General features: G+C 31.4%; 1 protein-coding gene across 2 annotated transcripts in view; it reads right to left on the bottom strand.

The window, feature by feature from the left end:
- The window catches only part of LOC110997100 (calcium/calmodulin-dependent protein kinase kinase 2), a 74,362-nt gene that overhangs the window by 16,002 nt on the left and 32,908 nt on the right, over positions 1-25,452 (bottom strand). The window contains exon 1 of one of the 2 annotated variants that reach the window (XM_045634590.1): positions 25,158-25,445. The exons of the other annotated variant lie outside the window; for it this stretch is intronic. Coding sequence (XP_045490546.1) covers positions 25,158-25,216 — 59 coding nt within the window. The 5' untranslated portion in view covers positions 25,217-25,445. Of the gene's footprint in view, positions 1-25,157; positions 25,446-25,452 lie in introns of those variants that run through there. 2 annotated transcript variants of the gene reach the window in all.

The following is a 25,452-nucleotide window of genomic DNA, read 5'->3' as shown; positions in this document are numbered from 1 at the left end:
TTGTTTTTTGTTTGCTTTTCGTTTGGATATTAGTTAAGGCATTTTTGTCTACCCAAAACAATTTTGTTTCGCCGAAAACAGAATCCAAAGTTTCAGCGATTAATACGGCATACATGATATATGTATATTTTTAGTTTCAAGTTGCTAATTTTATAGATTTATTTAAATTACAGTTGTAGTAACACTGAATTGACCGTAAATTGAGAGTGGGAAAAAGGGAAAATCGTGCATTGAACAAAGAAACTACTATTTTATTCTATACACTCGGTGCAAGACTGAATATTTTACAGGCCACTACGTAGTGGTGGATATATTGCGGACTGCGCGGAATACCAACTTAATATATTGTACAATATTAATGATACTATTTTGTACCGCAATTTTATTTTTATCATTTTGTAAAAGAAAGTTTGTGTTAATGAAAAAACTTGGCGATTAAAAAGAGTGGTGGTGGAGAGTTTATTGCCAGTTCTTTTCTTTCGTTCTACGCCCTTGATTTGAGAACTGGTAGTAAATGTAAAATTAGAAGCATTTTATGTATATTTCTTTTTTTTTTGACGTTCATTAGTGTACATATAATATAATAAGACATATTACATATTATACTGATTCTGGATGCTAAATTACTGTCAAACAAAAATATCAAACTTAAATAATTGTACAAACAGAACAATTTATTTCGTTCATTTAGTTATATCGATTTAAATAGATAAAACATTTCAGTAATTTCAAATTACCTCAAATGTAAATTCTAAATATATTTGTCAGTTTCAAAAGGTTATCCGATTTCAAGCAGGCATTACAGTTAATAATCTTTAATTCAATAAACCTAAGTGGGCGTCTATCAACGAAAAGCTGATAAGCGAATACTACATTTGAGTCTCAAAGGCTTCGTAATTCTGCAAAGGTAATAAAGCCAGCAAGAACTGTTCCACGAAATAAATTAATATTCAACCGCTGCAGCATCTAATTTATTCATTAAGCCGCTTAACAATTCACCGCTTGCCTTCACCGGGTTTATTCTCTTTAAGTTTATTTTTACAACAGAACTAAAAAAAAGAGAAAAAAGGGTCTTTCAAGAAAAGAGCGTACACATTCTTAAAAGGCCGGCAACGCACTCGCGAGCCCTCTAGCATCGAGAGTGCCCATGGGCGCGCCACTCCCTCAAGAAGAAATCCATAGCGTATAAAGGCTAGATACCAATTAATACAGATCTAGAATCCAATTATCAAAATGTATATTGTATGTCTTGTAAAAGTTATGAAAATTATGTCAGGTCCCTGTCGAAAAAGGAAATAATAAACTTAATAATAATATAGCATGTATGCACGTAGAGCTTATCCGTGTTACATACATATAAGCCGGGTTTGATCTAATTTTATCCGGACACCGCTCGACCGGCCCGCCACCAGGGTGACAAATACAGGGACGGTTTGATGGCTTGGGGGTATTAAATATCCAATTTTTTTCGGCCCCGTTTTTTTTACTGTCTGAGTTGTACATATATCTATCTGAATCTATCGGAAACGCTTGATTTATACTTTGTATAAAGAATATCATTATAAAAATCATATAGTTTCATGTAATTAAAAAAATACTAAGAATTCCGATGGATTTTAAGATGTTATTGATATATTTTTTTTTAATTTTCTTATTACAGTACGAAAAAAATTAAGCTTCAATACACGGACCAATTTAGGTATCTAAAAACGGAATAAAGCTTTACAATCCTTTATACTGTATTAAAGAACTAATATAATTGTAAAACGTAGTAGATAATCAGTTCTATATCTGTTCTTTTTTATATTAGCCAAATTCATAACTTATCATCTAAAATTTTACATTTCCTCGATGTATAGGGCCCCGATAGGAGGTCTCTTAACTATAGAATTTCACGGCAGCTTTAACTAATCTGTGAACTAACAACTAGGTTAATGCCTCAACTATTTGCGCCATCTGTTATTTTTCATGCAATTAGTTAACTCGGATTTTTGTTAAAATTCAAATCCAAAAAATGTGTTTTTATGTAACTAGTCTGGTCATAATTGTTACATAAAAACTTTTCTTTCTTTTTACTTTTTAATTAGGTATTTTGAATTTGGAACACGTATATTATTTCAAAAACTTCTTTCGCAAAAGCGCCATTTTGCATATTTTTTCGTGTCCACTATCACATTTAAATATAGAATGGAATATGTTCGTATAGCGTATTTACATCTGTAATGTTGTATCTACACCAACATTTCGTCTGTTAAAGACCAGAAAAGATCGTGGCGCGTGCTCTTAGAACTACGGAGGCCGATAATGTTGTTAAAGCCAGAAGTCTTCGAAACCCCATTAGGAAGCAAAAAATCTTATCGCGAGAAATGAAGAATCCCGCTAGGACTCTGTAGCGTATTATAAGACAAAACCTGATGCTTGGTGGTCGATATATAGGGTATACCCTTAATCAATCTTTACAATTAAAGAGAGTGGATCGATCAAAACGCCTTCTGTCGCGATACACAGGCGAAAGGCTCAGAAATATCCTCTTTACCGATGAAAAAGTTTTGGTGACGTTTAAGTATTGAAACGATTGAACATAATAAGCAAAATGATAAAGTGTATGCTCATTGCTCACAGTTCTAAAGAAGCTGCTCATGGAGTTGAAAAGGTACGTAGTCATCATCCTGCATCAGTGATGGTTTGGTAGGGCGTGTCTTATCAAGGAGTCACAAATGTACATTTTTATGAAAAAGGAGTGAAGATGTCAGCCAAAGATACATACATTCTTGGATCATGATCCAAGAATATATGATGATGTATGAACAACATGTTGTTTAACCTTAAAAATATACCGTGAACTTTTCAGCAGGCCGACTGCTCGCCGTATTGCCTTGGTCAAAAGGCACAACGGCGAGTCTCTTCAAAAACCTTGGGAGCAAGGAGTGGCGAAAGGCTGGAAACAGTTCGTAAATCCATAGATGCATGGCCAAACAGATTAAAGGCCCTGTTAAAGATGAGAAGAGGCCAGTGCAGGAGAAAGATGAAAGAGGCCTACGTCCAGAAAGACGCTAATGAAAGGATCTGAATACAATAAAATATTTATGACAAAATAAGATAATTTTATGTACAAAACGTGCATTCCTTAGAGTCAACATGTAGTGTAAAATACATCATGACACCCAGTGAATACTTTTTGTGAAGTTTCAAAAATTCAGGCAAAATTGTAAAATAGAGCGCTGACTGACCCGCTTTCAGAATTCAGTTTCTGAATTCGCCAGTGTTCTGTCACTATGAGTGAAAAATATAATTGTATTAATTAATGGTTGCATGTTTCATGATTTTGTACACAAAATGTTAATACTTTCCTATTAAGCTTTTTAACATTGAGCTGACTTTTAAATTTAATTGTAACAATTAAATTAGATATTGTAGGACGGTAGATTTTAACGCGTTTAATTATCACGTGTTCCGACATTTTGCGTACATTGCCTTCAAGTTAACACAAGCAGTGACAATCACGGATTGTGTCAACTCAGTGGTTGCAGCGGTGCACTACGTATATATCTTCATTTCGATGAGTAATTTTTAAAAATCAAATGGTCATTTATATAGATACAAATGTAAAACATTATAAATGTATATCAACGACGATGTGCATTCGTTTTTATTATGTAATCCGTCTTCAATAAAAGTATATATAGCTGCATTGGTCTACAGTCTGTGTACGAGCCCACAGCATATTCATATTGTGAGGAATTCATACAATACAATTGTGTGTAATGAATTCGCGTACGCCTCGGCTGAATAATAGCACCTTTTGTATTGTCTGTGCTATTGTAACTCCCTAACAACCCATTTAACTATTTTTCCTACAAGAAAACTTAAGCTTTTGGCATATATTTGTGGTAGGAATATCTTTAATTGAAGACGTCAATATAAGAAAATAACTTGTTATGGATTGCCAATCACAATTGACAAATTCTATTTGCCTATGGGGGTGTTACGAGAAAAGTTTTTTTAACTGAAAATAGAGCACTATCCAGTTCTATGACTAGGGACAGAAAACTAAATATGAGCTAGCACTTTTGGGCGTAGGCGTCTATGAAGGTCGTGTAGTAAAAATTGGACTAGCGCGCTTTTATTATTATTTTACCTGACCCGTCCGTACATGACTGTCAATCGAAATAAATTTCCTTCGTAGAGAAAACAGTTTATAAAACACAACATTGTATATTATTTCTCTTTACGGGATTTAATAAAAAGATTAAGTAGAGTAAAATTAAACGCCAAAGCATATTTAAGGTCAACCACATTTGGATATGACTCACAGTATCACAATGAAGCGATACTAATTGGTGTATCAGATCCAATAATCAAGGTCGTTGAACGCTGATACATCAATTTGAGCACCAAACGAATAAAGGCTCATGGCATTGAACAGCTGTGTTAATAGTTCCTTTGTACATTATATATCTATAACAAAGTGTGTACACAGTGCCGAATTTGTTATAGGTCATTAGGTGTTTAGAAGAACTATGATCTATTCTAGGCATCAGTCGTCATGGCGTGGACAACCAAGTTTTATTTCATTGAATATAATTAAGTTGTACCTACTCCCACTTATAAACTTTACATTGACACTCAATTAATGAACATTAAATTAGCATCGGGAAATAGTAGCAGTGTACCAGTTCCTGCCTCTTGCAAAGTTTATTGGTAGATGAACTTTGATGTAGTAACAGCGTACGACGGTGGCGTTATATCTTACTCTTTTCTTATTTAAGAATATTTTTAATGAAGATAAAATTCTCTAAACCTAAGCCGAAGTCATTTATTTCCGGGGAATTAAGAGCCAAATGGTTGTAGTATTAACTAAATAGCAGTTTAAAACACATATATAAACTTCTTTAAGTTCTTTAAATAAAAATTAAATATATACATATCATTAATGCATGTATTATATTGATGAGTTTGACATTATTGCAACATACTTATTGGCCAAAAAACACGTTTCAATAAACAGCTAGTTAGTTTATCTATCCTAACAGATGCGTTTTTTGGAATGCCATTCGGATAAACAAAAATAATTTAGGGTATTAAAATACCTTTCTACAATATAATGTTAAGTTCTTAACCCGTACCCTTAGCCCCTTTTAGCCCGAACTTTACGATACTTATGTCAAGTCTTCGTATACGTCAATACGATAATATCATAAGTTTTGACAGCTCGAACGATTCAATTCTCCATACAATTTGTAAAGTTTTCGCAAATTCATTGAACTCATGCTTTGCTGTTGAGTATAAAATACGCTCATGTAGTATTAAATCTGTTCAAATTTTAATAAGAAAGTATTACTGCCTACTTCATGAATATATTTCTGATATCAAAATGCGTAACCGATTTTGGCCAAACGTATATTATCTTCGGGGAAATCAAAATCTCTCATATACAGTATGTGATACCTGAACTTTTTCTGTAGTCTCCTCAGATATTAATGAGATCTGCCGCAAAATCCCGGCTAATACGAGACGTTCTGTTTGTATTCGCGAACATGAAACATTAACATCAACAAATCTCATGTTTTATTTAAATACTTAACGTACAATTTAAGATATACGGCCAAGATTGTGAATTTGATTTTTTTACTTAAATAACGAACACAAACGCTGCCATCACGTACATGAAAAAGCCATGAATGACTGAAAGCAATATTGAAAGATTGAGCTCCTTATAATTAAGCATTGTTGTAATTAAATACTCAACTGTGTTTTCACATCACGTAAATATAATATGTAATAGAAAGAGGCCAAAGAGAACTTTTACTAAAATAGTATAGTAAGACTAATTTAGTTTTTATAAATTAAGTAAATTTAGTATGAAATAGTGTTAAACAGAACTACTGTGATGTTAGAGAGCGTCACACGTCCAGTTCTTATGGATTAACTATGTCCGTGTGTCTAGTTTTTGAAGGCATATCTTCAATGATTTAGACAGTTGCACTTTGAAAGGTAAAGAGTACCAACTGAAATGCTGACGCCAAGGCCACTTCGAATAGGGTGTAACTTCACACTTCACCCAATTGGAAATAACATTCGTAATATTTCTAATATATTACACTACCGATTTCAAAGAATTCGTTAATCGACATTCCTAGTCAGAATATCGCCTTATATCGTTGGTACTTTATAAATTCTTTCAAGAGATATTTCGTTGAAACCGTGAAAAACTATCCATCGGGTTACAAAACTCTTTGGGACCTTTGGGGCCCAATATTACTCCTTAAGATCGAAGTTATGAAACAAAAAAGCTGACCCGGTCTGCAATGGATTTTCCTAACATCATATTAAAAATAAAAATAATGTAGCACACATACTAATAGTTAAAGACGTTACACTTCGTCAAACGGAGCTTTTGACTTTGGGATTTTGAAGTCAAAATGTATTTTTTATTTAAGCAATGAATAAATTGCGGTCATTAGCTAGGGTTTTTTCTAGAAAATATTAAATTATCACACATCACGTCGTTCGTTACATTTTTATTTTACTGTGTAGAGGCGTCGAGAGTACGAAGTTGAATTGAGTTTATTTATTACTGTTTCATTGGTGCTACATAACGTTGTTAACGCGGTACTGTCAGGCACAGAGTTCCTCTTATTATATTTACAAATATTATAACTTTAGTAAGTCATATTCAATATGGAGAGAAATTTTATTAATGTTCTTAATCTAAATTTAATACATATGAATATAACATTCATAATTAATTAGTATTTTATAAAAAAAGGTATATGAAGCTGGTATGACTGTGTGGGCCTGGGTATTCGTAATATCCAGGATGCTCCCTTCTAAAAACGAATCCAATAATAATCGATCAGACTAAGACTAGTCTAGACCATCAACGGTGGTGTGTCTCACTCCAAGCATTGGATCCATAAAATGATGAATAAAAGTAAATGCGGTACTGTTTGCTGTCTATATTAAGTGCGCACGAGATGGCGGTTAAAATCTAGGTTTAAAGGTGGGAAATTACATTGCAATTTTGTAAATATAAAATAGTATTTTGTCATATCAACAGAGCCTTCCCTTTATAATACGAGGATGGAAAAACCCAGAGGGAAAATTTAATTGACTTTTGGTACCATCAATAATAAATTAATCGCATTTTAAGTGTTATTTAACATCAGAGAGGTTAAAAGTGACTATATAATTCCATTATTACTTATTCATATAGGTAACATAATGTACACTTATGAACGTCAAAAAAAAGAAATATACATTAAATGATTCTTATTTTACATTTACTGCCAGTTCTCAAATTAAGGGCGAAGAGAATTAGAACGGAAGAGAAGAAGAACTGGCAATAAACTTTCCGCCACTCTTTTTAATCGTCAATTTTTTTTTACACAATGTTTGTAAGGAGCTGCATCCAATACACCATGTTAAACCATGAATAAATGAAATAATATGGTTGTATGCTTAGGGAGCGTTCAAGTATAACGTAACGAATTTGAGGGGGGGATTGAATAATGCGTTATTGTATTGTTTTCGACTTTCCGGCAACTTTAAGGACTACCTCGATTTTCACACAAACCTTATCTAAACTCCCTAATTTCCAACATATTTTAAGCATATTTCATGTTTTATCACTTTGTGGTACTATCGAGGTATTGTCGACAAATTCTGGCAACAATCGCAAAATCACATGTTAGAAATTAGCTTCTCCTTTGAGATAACTGCATTAAAATCGTCTGTCGGAAGTTACAGAGTTTTACATGTGCAGAGTGCATTCTTGAACACACCACTAAACATTAACGAAAACTAAAGCAATACAGTCGTGGATTAATGTTTAAGCGTTTACAATAAATAACTCGACTTTGACTCTTTTAGTTTTCTAGTGTTGGTATCACAAACCATCACCGCCCACCGGTCGTACCCTGTAACTTCCAGTAGTGTTAGCGACACGAATCCCGACGTTTTTGTATGCAAGCTTGATGTAGTTGTCTCAATATGCATAGCGCTGATATGTCAAGCCTGGCATCGCGCGAAAGAAAACCTCATTATTGAGGTCAGAATCGCTATCAGAATCGCTATTGGAAGTAACAGAGTAACCAGGTGAGTATTCTATATGTGCTTGTCCAACCAAATCGAATTGGGGCTTAGACACATCTATTTTTATCCTTTCGGCCTTCGTTTATAAAACACGCAACCAATATCGATACTGGCCTCTTATAATTAGAGTAATTAAGTTTTGTCTATTATATATCTGATGTGTGTGTATTTGTATGTTTTCGATAGTTAAATTCCTGAATTGTTTGTGTAGGATGCTTTGTCCCTTGACATAATAATGTTCTATTATAAATTTACTTTTATCAAAGGTAAAAAGGAATGTATGCTATTTTTTAATAAAAACTGTGATGTTAATTTATAATCAAAATATGAATGACGCTATCTCTTATCAAATAACCATTTACATTATGTATATTGTCGTATTATAGAGATAATCAATTTATAGTATATGTAGAATGTTATATATGGTTACACAGGTCTATATAAAAATATAGTTCCTATGATAAATCAATACTAAAATGTCCCGAAATAACATAGTGTATTCTGGCATACATTGTAGACTGTAGCGAGGCGAAAGCTAGTTAGCAATAATGCCCGAGTTACACGAGGCTAGTTTTTCAAGCTAGGATAGCAAGCTAGTACTAAACAAAACGCGTGGTTCCTGCTTACTAGCTAACTGAAAACTAGCTTCGCCGGCTACATGAAGGTGGTATACAGGATAGTAAAATCATAGGTGGGGGGCGCTACTATCCAAAAAAATAGAACTCCATCCTATTAAAAACTGTTCTAGCTTGTTCTAGCTTACTACCTTACTAGCTCAGAAATGAGCTATGAGAATGTTTTACACGAAGCCAGAACTAGTTTGCTAGCTTACTGACACTAGCATGCTATCCTAGCTTGAATAGCTAGCCTCGTGTAACTCGGGCATAAGCGAGATGTGTAGTCGCTCCAAGTCATTACTCGGTTCAGCGCTGTGGAAGTATTAAATTATCTGAACCTCAACAAAGCACTGTTTATGTTTATGCTAATAATGTTTCAGTGTCGTCATTAACTATACTTAAGACAAATTTATTGAAAGTAAAACATGAATTTGGTGAGATTTTACTAGACTATCTTTGAGTGTTTCAACGAAAAGTAATATGACACATGTGTTGTGTATTTTATGTGTCTGTAACGATATCAGTATACTTCATGGTCTAAACGGGAATTCAATATGGATCAAAACAATTTTAACATGAAAATATTCTCTAATATTTCTTCATCAAGATAATGTGAAATAAAAGTGTTAAATTCTCCCATGCCTACTGCACTTAAATTCCTTGCATTCCTTCAAAATAGTTATTCTATGATTCTGATAGTTAAATATATAACTTTATAATAAAACTACATAAATAATAATGAAACAATAATATATAATAACTGATCGGATTTAATATTCAAATCTGTCCGATAACTTTTCCAAATGAGTAAATTGGGAAGAATGAATACTGTGAGTATATTTACAAATCAGTGAATATCCTTTCATGTGATAAAACAAAATCAAAAATCACTCGTTGATCCCGTTAAATACATTTCAAAGAAAATACTTTCAAAGCTAAAGGCAAGATTTTCAAGTAGAATTTCTATATTTCAATATAAATGACGTTTGCTTTCCAGTGGTTGAAAATCTAGATTTTCACACAATACTAGTACAGTAGACGTTTTGAAGTCTGAATGCTTATTCCTAATAAAAATATTTTTGTATTTATGCATTTTAAGCAAAATTAAAAGAAAAAGTATAAGACAGTAAATTGTAATCTGACCTTGTCTTTGTTTTGTACACACAATTTTTATTAATTTATTTTTGGAAATTAGGCACTCTAATTTTATATTTATTCATAAATGAGCGTTGATTAAAGGTTTAGCACGATGACATATCTTAAGTTAATGGCATTTTTAATTAACATAAAATAAGTAATCGTTATGAACGATAAAGAGTAAAAAGTATTTTTAACGGGTAATTATTCCAATTATTCGAATATTAAAGCTAACGAACACGAACCGTATTGACAGAGGTTTTAAAAGTTACATCTGTGATGTTCGAGGTCAGCAACATATTTCCCCGGAGATGGAATGTATGGCAACATGACAAAAAAATTCAACTTTGTTTTTACATGTCTGTAAAATTTTAAGACAAGGACGAAAATAAGGACAATATATTTAATCACTGCAGCTATCAAAACATTTATGTTAAATTATGTTTGTTTACGTAACTACGTAACAAACATAATTTAACATAAAAACTTATTTAAATTTATGGAAATAACCGCGGAAGAAACACCTTGTCAAAATAAATGACAATCGGCTTTGATTTCTTGTCTTAGAATGAACTCTGAAACTTCCTAATGACGAAATATAACAAATTATCATAATTAATTACTTAAAAATAGGCATTAATCATGGTAATTTAGTTTTAAACCCCAGTCAAAAGACTGTATTGATAAAACAATATAATGATAAAAATATTATTGGGTTTTTGTTATTTTACATTGACAGTAAAACGCGTAATAAATGACAATCAAGTCGTCTAATGATTTGCTTGTTCTTTAATTATTGCTTGAGTTAGAGTTGCAGTGTGCAAAAGCTATTATGTCTAGTGAGGAATTGTTTGCTTCCTTCAACTATAATGGGCGCGTTCGTAAACATTATGTACGGGAATAGCACAGAACTTTGACATCATAGATAGATCGGTAATATTTTTTACTAAATCGTTATAACATTAATTCGTGATTGCGATTGTTTCATTTCACCCAAGAAACATATTTTTTGTTTTATTCTAAATGTACGAATTCAGTTTCCTCATTGTTTTTTTTATATATTTAATTCCAGTTCATCGATGCCAAAGTTCTGATACGACGGCCTTGCGTTTATAGTATAATACTTGTCTCTCATTATAGATACTTTCTCGGGGAAAAGCGTCGTCTATTTATCAGGTCAAAAATAATGTAATAATAAATATAATGATAAAGCTTTTTTTATTTCTAAGGTGCATATCAAGATAGCATTTTTGGCACTTAGCAATTTCCATATGTTTGCATATATGAGAGATTCTACCTACACTTTAAATATTATACATATATAAACATCATGTTAGTTACAAAAGAGATCGGATTTATATCTATAATGTGAGTTATTTAAAATAATTGGATTTTTTGGATTAATTACAAGTTAAAGGTAACTGAGAGAGGTAGATGAGGACCATAGCAGGTGGAGATGCGTGGAACATCCTGCGGGAAAGGGTGTGAAAATATGGTTTTTTTTTGTGTAAAGCTTCTAAATTGTTCAGACACAAGATGGCAAAGGCACTGTCACTGCTCCTCTAAATAAGCTTATGGCATCTACGAAGCAAATGTATAAATTTCAATATGCGGCAATGTGCGGCGACAGGTAGAAAGCTAGTGAGTACAATATTTTCTGACCCAGTTCCTAAGCATAACTTATCGTTAGATGACCGATAACTTTGACAGGTAAGGTCACCTGTTTTATTATTTTAAATTGAGTTATAAGGGTCAAACTACCTGACAAACAAATTATTCTGAGAAAAATTCTATTACTAGATTTTTTTTTAATAAAAATCAATAATTGATCTTAATATTATTTACATAAATAAGTTACTCTTAAAGATGAATAAGTATTTTTTTTACAATAATTTAAGCCTAAAATAAATCACTGAACAGTGATGGCTATTTTTAAATTTCACGTATAGTCTAGTTAAAGTCACTGATAAACTAAATAACTGAATTCATCTGAAATATAAATATTATCAATCCAATACGTTCACGTCATACAAAATGCAACTGTTCAACATTTTTCGTGAATTATTCAAGCTTTGCCTTGACAAATATGAATATTGAACCACATCTTATACATAATATTTGAGTGTCTATTATATGTATGTCCCTAAGCCCTCAGTAAATGGGGTAAACTAGTTTTTGAGTTTCATTGCTCATTGCCATAGTCCATAGACCAATAGTTAACAACCTTTAAGATGTACGATGTGTATAATTACGATGGCATGTTACCACAGGACTTCTATAGTCCTATTATAGGTTCCAGCCTCTCACAAAGCTGATTAAAGCTTGCAGAATGTTAACTCTTCAAATGCAACTTTGTGAAGAGGCAAATAAACTTATTAAACATATGGGGTATTCAAGACCATAAAAAAATGAGATTTTTAGAAGAAATAAAACTTTAAAAAAAAACAAATTTTTAATCTTTTAATGTTCTCCCATTAAACTATTTATTTATTTTATATTTACCATCACGCCATACACATGCATTTTACGTATTTATTTATTTACTACATTATAATAAATAAATAAAAATAATGCTATATGTTAGTATATGATAAGATCTTTTCTCAAATGTATGAAAATTAAGGTAAACATCGTATATGTTGGTAATTCTAACGTAAGTTCAAGATAAATTAAATGAAACGCTATTAAAGGGAAGGCAAGTTAAATACAACCCACATCTCTCTCACGGGAAAAGTTTATTCAAAACTTTGCTCTCAAAGGAATTACATGAAAGAATACTTGCAAGAACTCTAACTAGCTCACCTTCAATTACCAACTTTAAAATCCTATTAGTTCGCTACGTAATTGGAGCAAACGTCATCTCTCGGAGACTAAAAATCACAACTGCCAACAAACCTAGTATAAGTGATCCTTAGTTCTTAAACATCTATTTTGGAGTAAAAGTCACATTAGTGTTTAGAGCCTTATACAATGATAATATTAATTAAAATGTTTGACAAAAATCCATTTATAGAAAAACACGCGTTTAGAAGTATAACTTCAAAAACTAAAATGCTGACTATAGCTAACTTCAGGCTGTCGGTGTTTTTGCGACGGTTGCGCGCGCATCGCTATAAAATAAACCCTCCTATTATTTTTCCCATATCATATAACAATACATGTAAGTAAAGAACTTAATCAACAGCCATTGCTCCAGTGTTTTAATTTGATGTTCACAATTGTCCCAAATACTTCCAAAATAAATAAATGAAAGTTCTTTCTTAATTTATTCTTATTTATTTATTGATGTAAATCCACCAAGTAATTCCACTTGAATAACACATATTTTTGCACTTTACGCAAAGGTTGCTACCGAGTTACCTATAACTAGTTATAGATTATAGATCTACCGTGAATGCATCATCCATCATAAAACAATATTCATTTCTAGTGTTTTCACTAGAGACATGAGATAGTTTTGTTTGTGACGTAATTTAATTTAAAATTAGAGAATTATCTCTAAATAAATTCCAAGACCTCGTTAAAAGTAAATTAATCAATAAAGCTTTTTATAAATACTTAAATGATCCTAATCCTTGGGATTGATTTGCTCCAGTTCAAAACAATTTGTATTAAAAACTTGGCGATTGAAAAGAGTGGCGGAGAGTTTCTTGCCAGTTCTTCTTGTCTGCTCTACGCCTTTGACTTGCCAATTGGTAGTAAATGTAAATTTACAATTAATTTAATTTGTTTGACGTTCATAAGTGTAACTTGTTTACCTATATGAATAAATATATATTGATTGATTGAAAAAAAGACACACTCGTATGTCATAATATGCTGTGCCATGTTAAATATTCATATGTGTACTACGTGCGGATTACTAGCAATACAGCCACTGAGTAGGCAACGTATTCCATTTGAGCAAACTTTGTATAAAACGAAACTCCTTAACGTACTCATTACAATTTACCTAATTGACATGACTTACTACAGCATGAATACCCTAAATTTAACAGTGATTCAAATGGTTTAACAACATTACTCTAAGTGAGCGTCATCAACGCTAAATAGAATAATAATTGGATTTGACTATATCGACCATAACTAAGTTTTGTTATATATATATTAGATACTTTTACAACACACCAAGCTTCAAATAAACGCAAGTACCCTTCAAAATTCTGACCAGGGATTAATTGCGCTGATCATTCGATCATTCCATCTAATTTTAACTTATTACGATTAAATACGTCGCCGACTTTGGCACTAGTAGGCTGATATAACACAACAAGGGTTGTTTTTTTAATTATCTCATAAATTGTTGCAGTTTACGTGTGCGTATTCAATGTATCACATTGTAATGTTTTATTTGTCATTTGTACACCTATAAAATTAAAAAAAGAAATTGCGGAGAGTAATCAAAAATGGTAGGCAACTAATAATAGTTATAGGTGGTAATGGCAGGTTTTGTCTGAAAAAGTGTATGAGTATTTCAAGCAATCAGATACGTCTCTATTTTCGTCATATACGGTGTGTTTATATTATATAATTTAAGCTCTTAATATAAATGTTTAGGCTGAATAGTTTAAGTCAGAATTCCTATTGACGTAGCCTCAGTTGATTATATGGCTCGAAGAATAGAAAAATTCGAATATAATGGGCATACCTAACATATCTGGGTCTAGCAGAGCTGTTTTACCGTGAAGGTGAATGCAGCGAGCGTGACAGCGCGATAACATTGATTCATAGAGAATATAACCATGGTTATATAGTCTTTGCATTGATTAGACTGTTCTTACGTTTCTTGCATAAAATATATATAAATGTATATAAATGAATGAATCCCTATTTCCCTTGGTCACGTCATCACGCGTGAATGGCTGGACCGATTTCGCTAATTTTGTTGTTGTTGTGTTTGTTATTGTCAGGAGAAGCTTGAGAAGGAGGAGAAAATTGCGCGGACAAGTAGAAAATTTAAGAATACTTAACCACCATATTAAGTAATCCTTACTTTTGTTACGTTTGCAAATTAGTTTTAACCGTTAAAGAGAAAGAAAAATAAATATCGTTTAAAACAAATGCATCGATAGGTATTAATTATTACTAACATAACACTTGATATAATTGGTTATAAAGAAGAATGAAAACAGGGCGACGTCGTTTACAGTTAAAAGTAAATGATACAGTAAATATAATGGCATACGAACAAACATATGCATTAGTATCTTTTTAACTACGAAATAAATATTCAAGAGAAGAAGATAACATAGATTTTTAATTGTTGTTGCGTTTTTTTAATTAGCAGTAATGGCCTCGATGCTTAAGCGTGCGTTCGAATCACGGTTGTGAATCCATGTGCGCAATTAGTACTTGTGTATGCATGTCTTAAAATCATTAAAAATCTGTAAAAAATTAATGACATCTGTCAGACACATGTGTGTCTGACTAGTCTATAAAAAGCTAGTCATAGATAAAATAAAAATGTTCGATGAAACGGATGCAATCTGACAGACTGCAGGTCAAATTTTTTTATAGAACAGGGGGCAAACTAGTAAAAGGCTTACGTGATGTTATTTGAAAGATCTCATGAACACTCAATACCAGAGGCTTAAATTTAGGGTTGTGCTCAATTATTTTTTTATTTATAAATAAATAAATTATTAATACTGTTAAAAACAACCTCTTATTCGTACGCCCAAATCTTACAGTTAAAGGACCAATTATATATTAATCCATCGCTGTCTGTCAAATCGTGTTTACAATGTGATGATTAGAGACAGATGAGTGGAATAGAACAAGGTATTAAAATCACGGATATTAATTTGTAGGCTATTAACGCAATCAATTGCAAAATATACGGAAGCTCATACATACATACAGAGAGCCCTTTAAGAATGAATGAATCCATTATACTCATAAAGGAAGCTACACGACATATATCGATTATGTATAGGTATATACCTGTTGATGGTGCGTGTTTGTATCACGGATGCGATAAAATTACGCGATGTGTAAGGTCAGTGAAAAATAAGGTATCAAAAAATTCTCCAGACTGTTTCGTTCACGGCAATCTCAATTGAAACTGGGCACATAGAATAAACTATGCACAAGTTTGTGTACAGATAAAGGAGGTATCTATAGTATTAATCTCTTAGAACTGTTAACTTGACTATCGCGAGACCAAGCGTAGTACTAAAAGCATTACGCGCTCGAATTAATTCGTGAACATCTCAAGAAGGTCACGATATATTATATATTGAAGTGAAACTTCTTTAGAATCGTTGTGATTTCAAACCGGATGCAACGGAAAAAGCAACAGTAAAAAGAGACAGAAACATAAATTCATATTTTTTAACGTGGGAGAAAATGAGATAGGAGGAATTATACAGCCTCTTTTTACTGTCGCTTTTTGATTTTATCGAATTTCAAACTTTCGTTGTTTTAGTTTTGGTCAAACTAAAGATTTATATTAAACATATAAATTAAAATGTATCATTAAAATATACTGTTTGAAAAATGTTTAACTTATGTATGATTAAGTATAAAAATTTTGTTTTTGAAGGTTTCACTACCACGTGTGAATTGCACATATGTTTTTTTTGTAGTTGTATTTTATTCTAACTGCTATTTCAATTCAATTGTTCATTTCACTATTACTAAAAAAAAAAGGTATTTAATTACTCAGCTCAGTTTATAGTTACGCACTTCTACAATCGGCTGTAGAAAACTCTTGTATTAAAAACACCCGTTGAATGTTTTTAAACATTATAATGAAGATAAATTCAATGTTTATTAACTAGGGACATACAGCGGTCATCATTTTAATCGCCGTTCCTTATTTAATTTTAGTGAACAATTAATGACAGTGTCTTTAAACGATTTTATTGTGTATTCAAACGATGTTATTATTAAAATAGGTCGTGTGTTCAATTCTTCTTCGCATTTCCAATCTTCTATCAAAGATTTATTCAAATAACATATAAAATGTTTGATTGTCACTTCATTTTTCAAATTCTATTCTTTATGATAACATTAGTTTCATTTTTATTTATTTATTTTATTTATTAACAAAAAAAGTTGGACGAGGCCTTCTCCCGGACAGAGGCCGCATCTTAGTTAAAATTGTATTCATATGTATTTAATTTAATTTATGTAAATAGGATGTGGAAAAATAAAGGCCTATTGTTATTTATTAACACTTACTTACATTACAATAAAAAAATTTAACATAATTAAATGAAAAGGTGGGCAACTGGCGGCCTTATCGCTTTCGAGCGATTTCTTCTAGGCAACAATTTCATTTATTATAACAGGTATTATTTAGCATATTAAATATAAATTTTAAATCCAATTACATTACGTATACGACCTACACACCTACAAAGTAATTATAATTAAGAGCTAAGTAGAATTAAAATAAATTTTAAAAGTTTGGTCTCTGAGTCTTACTATAATTATTCGTTGAATGAAAAATGCGTTCACCAATACTGTTTACTAGGCGCACAACTTAAATCATCAATTAGCCCAGGTTGAAACCCACAGTTCAGTCTCTACATAAGAGAACAAAATCAAAGTTATAGGACTCTAGGAGGCATCTTGTTTATTAGTTAAATTTAAATAAAACAATCATATTATGAAGTTTTTTCTTTTGTTTATCATTGTTTCGCATTTACATTAATAAATAAAGAAGCCAAAGCTTTAAGACTAAGTTTTGTTCTTACATATAAAAACGCATACAATTTGTATTAATCTGTTTCGAGGATATGAATTCCTATAACAGTCTCAGTAGGCAAAGAACACGATCGGAATGTAAATTTATTCAGCAATATTTAATATCATAACACAGTTTTTATTCAGGTCATAGTATTGTCTACTCAAACCAAATTTAAATGAGAATTGTAAATGAATATTCTGAACGAGCTGTCAAACTGGTAGTAACATAACGTTGGAGTCAAGGCTGCTTAACCGGTTGTGTGTACTTGAAATTACTATTAAAGGCTATTTACGAATATGTAGTAATCTAGGTTTAATTAAACTGATTGTAAGCCACGTAGAAATTAATGCGTTCAGAAAAGAATATTTCTGCCAGCTTTTCCTAGGGAATAATAAGATTTATGACCTAGCTGCTTCAGACTCATTAAGTCTTCCGTTTGACTAGTACTATTTAACATAACTAAGTCATACTTAACAACAAGTCTTGACTCTGATTTTCATATTCGTATAGGTCATACAATTAATTTAAACATCGTTTTTTTACAAATACTAGTTTAATATATTTCCAGTCGAACATAATGTTAAGAGTGCTGCTTATATCTATACTAAAAAAAATTGTAAGATAGTCTATTACGGTGTTACTAATCGATATTGAACGAACTCTGAACTCAGTACTATTAAAGAATGTTACAAAATAGATAAATGACATTTTGTCTCAGAAATCGTTAAAAACAATTATTTATTAATAATATGTATGTTTGTTTATGCCAGTAGCAAGACTATCTGACGATGAATGGGCCATAAAGGTGACCAAAAAGGTGAGATAGAGGGGAGAGGAGAGACCCTATTTGGAAAAGAAACAGAAGAAAACTGCTAATGAGGTGGGTGGATGACATTCCTACAACGGCTGGCTAGAGCTGATGGAGGAGGCCTTCACTTACGGAAGGGTTCTCGCAACATGCAAACCTCGAAAAAAATAGTGGAATTTATTTTTATTTTGCCTCCTTCTTTTGCAAAAAAATGGCTTTTCTATTTTATTATTTATAATGTGTATTTGTTTATATATCGTATTTGGATAGAATACTTAATTCGTTTACAGAGGGAATGCTACGTTGCACGTAGATTAGTTTAAAATCAACATCAGACCGTATTTAGCATATTTATGGCATGGTCTCTTGGCGTCTCATTAGACGTAATATCAGTTGCAAATTATACCTCACTGCGGGATTCAATATTTCATGCTCATCCGGGCTAAATTTAAACTAGCTGGATCGAACGCTAAATTGCCTAAAATTACGGAAACATTTTCGTTATATATGTATTAGTTGAATAGTATAAGTAGAAGTTTTAATAATAACGAGGGATTTTTAAAGTCTGAGCATTGTTGGCCTAGTACTTTGAACGTACTATGCTCATCCCTGAAGTGGTAAGTTCGATCCCCGGTTGTGCCTCAATGGACATTCTATATGCGTATTTAACAATTGCTCCTACGGTGCGATGAAGAGAAAAATCTAGAAAGAAACTAAAATAAACAAAAACTTATTACGAAAAAGATACTGAAACCACACCAAAAAGGTTGTAGTGTCATTGGCATGTGTTTTTAGCATCGATACAAAGTAATTAAATCTTGTTTACTATGGTTTAAACTTTAGTTAAAAGGGTATTAAGTCAATATGGATGGGTCTTAAGGGGGCTAACAAATCGTTTATTCAAATTTGACCACCTAAAAAGGCACTTTTGAACGTTATATATATAAAGATAGTTGCCCCTAGAAAAGGTAGTTTCGTTTGCAGAATAATGGGAAAGAAACTCCAAACTTTTTTAAATAGAATTGACAAAATTTGTATACATAAGTTAAATAATTGTGGGTGAACACAATGCAAATAGACTTTAGTTATTAAGAGTGGGTTTATACATTTAATGATATTATAATTTAATTAAATCCCAAATCATGGTCGCGTAATATTAGACAGTGAACGGGTATTGCGATTGGGGAAGATTTGCTGCATCTGTCACAGGACACGCTTCACAAGACTGATGGCCACCCTCCTGTAACGGAGAGGCACTACTAGAAGAAATAAATTTAATTATGCTCTGCTAATACAAGTATTGCCAGTATCGTGTGTACTGAGACCTTAAAAAACACATAATCATACTATAATGACTCGTTCAAACATCGTGAAACATTCATTAGCTGATATTAGTGGTTTTATATTAGGTATTAATTCGTATCCGTACATTGTAATATTACATGGCACACAAAACCTTGGATTCTTTTTTGATAGCAGATTAGCAGGGGGAAACATTACCGGAGGTTAACCTGTTGTTAAGTAACGAACATTGCCCCATATGAACACTCACATTGCCAAAAGGCATACAAGTGCGTTGCCTTTGGAAAATATGGTTATTTTATATGTAAATTAATATGCAAGGCGCACAATGTTCATGTAACTTACGTGTTTATTCTTAGCACGCAAATTAATTACATTAATGAAATATTTATAAGACCTTCAAGCTATTTTTGTTTAAGCATTATGTGACTTTATCTCGCCATAAGGTAGCACTTTTCCAATGATAAATACGAAATTTTCGTAAAATTATATTTACCGTTTTACATTACTCTTGAGAGTGAGGATTATCACGTGAACATCACTCATTCTAGCCCATATAATATAACGAAAACGGTTTACACAGCGGGTTACAACTGAACTAATTAATTTAATAAGATATTTCAACTGCGTGTGGGCGTACCAGAAGGAAAGAGCAAAGTTTATATTTCATTTACTTTTATGCTATTAACAAGATATTTTCTTATTCATTGTTATTTCTACGAGATATTTATTTAAACTTTAAGTTGGTCAGAGCTTTTTCCTCTTTGAGGGTCCGACTAGCTGAAGTCTGAATTTCCATATACAACGACGAAAAAAAAAATAGGTAATCAAATAATTATAATAAAAATGAGATGATACGTGGACAAAGACGATCAAGGAATTTACTCGGATTTCCCCTCGATATTTACAATTATTTGGTACACGATGGTACTGTAAGAACTAAAGTTATAAAATGCCTTAGCGCGTTTTAAGTAAATAAATTGATTCTAATGTAATAAATATTATCCAATATATCTTGATACAAAAAAATGGTACACTTCAATATTTAGCATATATATCAATATTATTTTATGTTTAATTATTTTTGAATGAAAGTGCTAAATTATAAGTATATTTGCGGTTATAAGTTTTCATCTTTTCTTAATCATCTAAAATACCAGTTATGTTTAACAAATTATATACTTAAGTTATTTTTATGACCAAGTAAGCGTATGTTTTATTACTGTCATAATTATTTACATAAGGTCGCGAGTCTTCGCTGGTTCTTTTAACTTTGTACGTTCATGGTTTCTATTAAAAATGTCATATAAAGTTCCGCTCCTGAAAGCATCCAAATTCATTAAAAAGTAACGAGTTTTCTTGAGCTGAATTAAACAAAACTCCAAAGAGCGAATGGAGAAATGTTTTGACTTAAACATTATTAAATTTTTCGAGATAAACCAATTTTTAAATAAATATATCTGTAACTATTCTTCACTTTATTGAATCTTTCTGTAACTACGATGTAAAATAAAATAAAAAATAAATGGAAATGTGGTATTTAGCACATCAATATGGCATCTATAGAACGATATTGTCATCAAAGTCAAAGTCAGAATTTATTTATATTTAGAAACCATTTCAATAATATATACAGAGGTAATTGTTAAATAGAGATGCAATTTAGTCATTAAATGCATTATGGGTTGCTTTATTCAAATTTTAATTTTATATTGTTATTAAAATAAAAATACAAAATGATGCTTACGAAAAATGTTTCTACAATTCTCTCAGAAATAATTTATATTAAAGACGGAGAGATAAAATAAACCGCTAGTCAAATAATTAAAATTCATTTAGACGTTATATTATTTTAAATATTTTCAATTGTTTCATTATGTTTGTTAATATTTAACGACAACCCACATAAAACGTTGAAAACACTCGGCTTTGGTTGGTTGTCAACTTCCATACAAAGATACACTTTAAATACCATTACAAATCCTCAATTACGACAATTATATAATATAAAGTACTATTTCATCGTTATTTTGTCACTTTACTGTCCTAGCCCGTAATAAACTCGACAATCAGCATCACACATACCGAACTTTCTCAGAAATCGGTCCTTTTGTTTACAAATTGGGATTGCTTGAGCGTGATTTATCACGAAGATGCCTCAATATCACAAGATATGAATAAGTAAAACAATAGAACATAATTTCTAGTGCAGTAATAGATGTCAGGCGAAAAAAAACGAACTATATGCAATAACGATCAAATAAGAATTGTGTTTTACGTTTTACTAACACTAGCCTGAAATTTTTACTTTTTCTAATAGAGACATTCTTAACATTTATCGACAACTCTTTGTAACGTCAAAATATGCATAGTTCCTTGTGTGTCGTTATATAGAGTTTACACTGTATCTAAAATAGAAGCTTTTATTAATACATCCACACATTCGTCTATAGGTTCACAATAGTTAGTTTTAAATAACATTAATTTAATTTATATGCTGACTACTAGCATTACTACTAGTAGCCAATCACTAGTACAAATAGCTTTTAGGTTAATCTTTTAAGTTAAGTATATGAAAAGCAAGGTAGCTCTTGTGTACGTTCTTATATAAATAAATATAGACGAAGACAAACAAACGTTGTTTCTGTTACCTGATTGATAAGATTTCCTGTAAAATTTCTGCATTCGCTTCGTATTTGATCTCAGGAAACATGATCACGTGACTAAATTCCGCAGGGTATTCGACTTGGTGTGGCGCTTACCGCCTCCATCTCTCTATACTAAATCCCAGAACTCATTCTTATCCTAGAAACGAATCTAAATTCTTTAGTCCTTGTAAATATTTATTACGCTCATCTGGTAGGTGTATTTGAAAATTCCATCTCACAGCTCATTCTTCGAAGGCAAGTCTTTTAGGATCTCCGCCATAAAGTTATGGAATACGCTACCTTCTACCTAGCTAAGTCCTCTAGATAAACACCTCTTAACCATATTATTTCTATTTGTTTTATCATAACTCTCATGTTTTTAGGTTGTTTAATATATTGGTTTTTTAATTGTATAATGTATATTTCTTCTTTTTTAATTTTACTTACTAGGGTTGCCTGGAAGACATCGCTTGTTAGCGATAAGCCCGCCCGTTGCCAGCTTAATTAATGTTATCCTTATGTATGCTTGCCGTAATGCTATCATAATGCAACAAAGGATTAACAAATTATGTAGAACAGTATTTTTGTACATTGTATACAAAAATATAATTAAGCGGAAAAAAACCGCGTGAAGCCATTACCGTATTTTTTGGATAAAGCACGTAATGCCGAGGTTGCGACACCGGAAATAATGAATACAGTACACGCAATTGCTTGTTTTTAACTGAATGAAATCATCGATTTTCTTTAAGATAATTAAAAAAATAAATTGTGTTAAATATTTTTATAGCAAAATTTTATTACATATTCCTTTATTTGCATATTCATTCTTAATGAAAAAAAAATCATTGGCGCTACAACGTCTTTAGGTCTTGGCCTCAGATTTCTGAATCTGCATTTTTTAAATCTAATAAGCAAGTAGGTGATTAGCCTCCAGTACCTGACACACGTCGTCGACTTTTTGTCTAAGACATGTCGGTTTACTCACGATGTTTTTATTGTTCTTTTTCACACGCTGAAGCCATTAGGCCAACACTGCTTATTTTAACTTCATTCTTAATTAATGAAATTAAAAGGAATGGTTTTAGGTCAGACATTAGACTAGATAGTTCAGATTCAAAATTAATTTGGGTTGATTATTCGATCAGTATCGAAGGGAGAAGATTGATTATTTACATTATGGCCAGGTATACGTTTAAATAAGGTTCTGGTTTTAAAGTAAACAATAGACATGGTTTTAAAAAAGATTTATTTGCCTTTTCTTTCATTAAAAATATTTTAACTCAAAAAAATAATAGAACAAAAATATATAATTTACAGAAAAATCAATATAGGTAATTCACGTTACTTTTCCAATTCATATAAAACTTACCAAGATACTTGATTAAAGTTTTATACATACATATCAATTGAAATTTCAAGGATTTCTTTTTTTAATTGTTTATAACATAGTTGCCTTACATAGTTGCCAGTATTCATTCAATAAAAAAACCTCTTTTCTTTGTTTTGTTGACAATGCTTAAACTTACAAAATTATATGCAAAGCTATTATTAGCTCAGACCCGCGTCATGAGGTCAAATGTTATCAATCTTCAGCTGTCTGTTTTGAAATAACAGATATTATATCTTATGTTTACAAATAACAACCGGATCCAATATGTCCAATATGTCGGTGTGAACGCCGACCATAGATGCATTTTTGTTTGAGACATATAAAATAGTATGTATACTTATATATTTCATTGATATTTTCTGTCATGTACATGATATTTTGTGTCACTAGGCAAAATTAAATTAACGTAAATGCGATATAAGAACAAAAGACTGATCCGAACAATATTGACGCGGTGTCGCGATGTGCATAATTGAAAATAATTACTTTTAGGAGGCGGTATAAATATTTATTAGCTTTTAAGTTTTAAATAAGGCACGCACACAGCTACATAACATAGCACACATAATATATAACCCGTTGAACAGTTACTTATATAAATTTCACTCATAGAATGTATTAAAATAATAAATATAATAGTGTCTTGATGTAAAAGTTAAATTATAGATTTCTGCAAAAATGGTTTTAAGATTCGAACCCGTTTCTAAAGTTTACGTTTCAAAAGAAACTCTTGGTTAGAACGTATATATAAAACATTTGCTTGCTGTTAAATAATTGAACTTGGTTATTTTTCCTGACATAAAACCTCTTCTATATGCACTCTTAACAAAATACCTTCGCTCTGGATAACGATTTGTACACACCCGAGACCACTTTGACAGGCTTTTGTATGACACCCTTTGGAAAAAAGTAAATTGTCGCAACTTGAATATTCTAAATATGAATGAAAACCAATTTTCTTTTTAATTTGATGTTATATATTAATTAATTAGATGTTAGAATAATAAATTATTGAAGATAGTAAACATCAACAAACAGTGAGCAAGATTAATTATAAATGGTTCCAAAATGTACGAAAGCTAAAAAAATCTAAATCTTAAGAATGTATCTTTAAATAGAATAATGTTTTGTCGTAGAATCTAAGTAGTAATTAATGCCATTAAAACTAAAAATGATTATTTCATAGGAGTAAATAAATACAATAATAGTGTATCTACCTAAAAGTCGTTTTGAACACCAGAACATTGGACTAATTAGTAAGACATATTGTTTTGACGTAAACTATTTTCGTTATTAATTAAATTGCAGCTCAAACAATTACCATTAATACATCAAAATCTAATTAAAAACTAATTCAATGTATTGATCACACAAAATTAATTAAAATTCCAAAGCCATTACATTCGCTTACCTACATAACAATGTCACCAAAACGTGTTTTTAATCTGTCATCCGTACTCACCTGTCACCATTTCCCGCCATTTCCACGCTCCGTTCCGCTTCAACAGCAATTCCATTCATTTCACAATACTTAACACTACACTATAAAGTTATTATGTATATTAGAAGTAAATACTATTCAAGAAAATGCTAAAAAGGCATAAAGAGCACCTTAATAATTTAAAGACTTAAATTACGTTAAAACCTTGTCGTGATATGATTCGATTTAGTTTTTCAATTTTTGTGCAAACTTTTGTAGCAGATTGCGAGAAAAGAAAAGAAAAATAAAAGAAACGACCGTCTGGGTCAAACCTCCA

This window comes from Pieris rapae, chromosome 3 (assembly GCF_905147795.1).
Source record: "Pieris rapae chromosome 3, ilPieRapa1.1, whole genome shotgun sequence".
In the NCBI taxonomy this organism is placed as follows: Eukaryota; Metazoa; Arthropoda; class Insecta; order Lepidoptera; family Pieridae; genus Pieris; species Pieris rapae.
The sequence above is the reverse complement of the archived record's forward strand: the minus strand, read 5'-3'. Positions and strand labels throughout refer to the sequence as shown.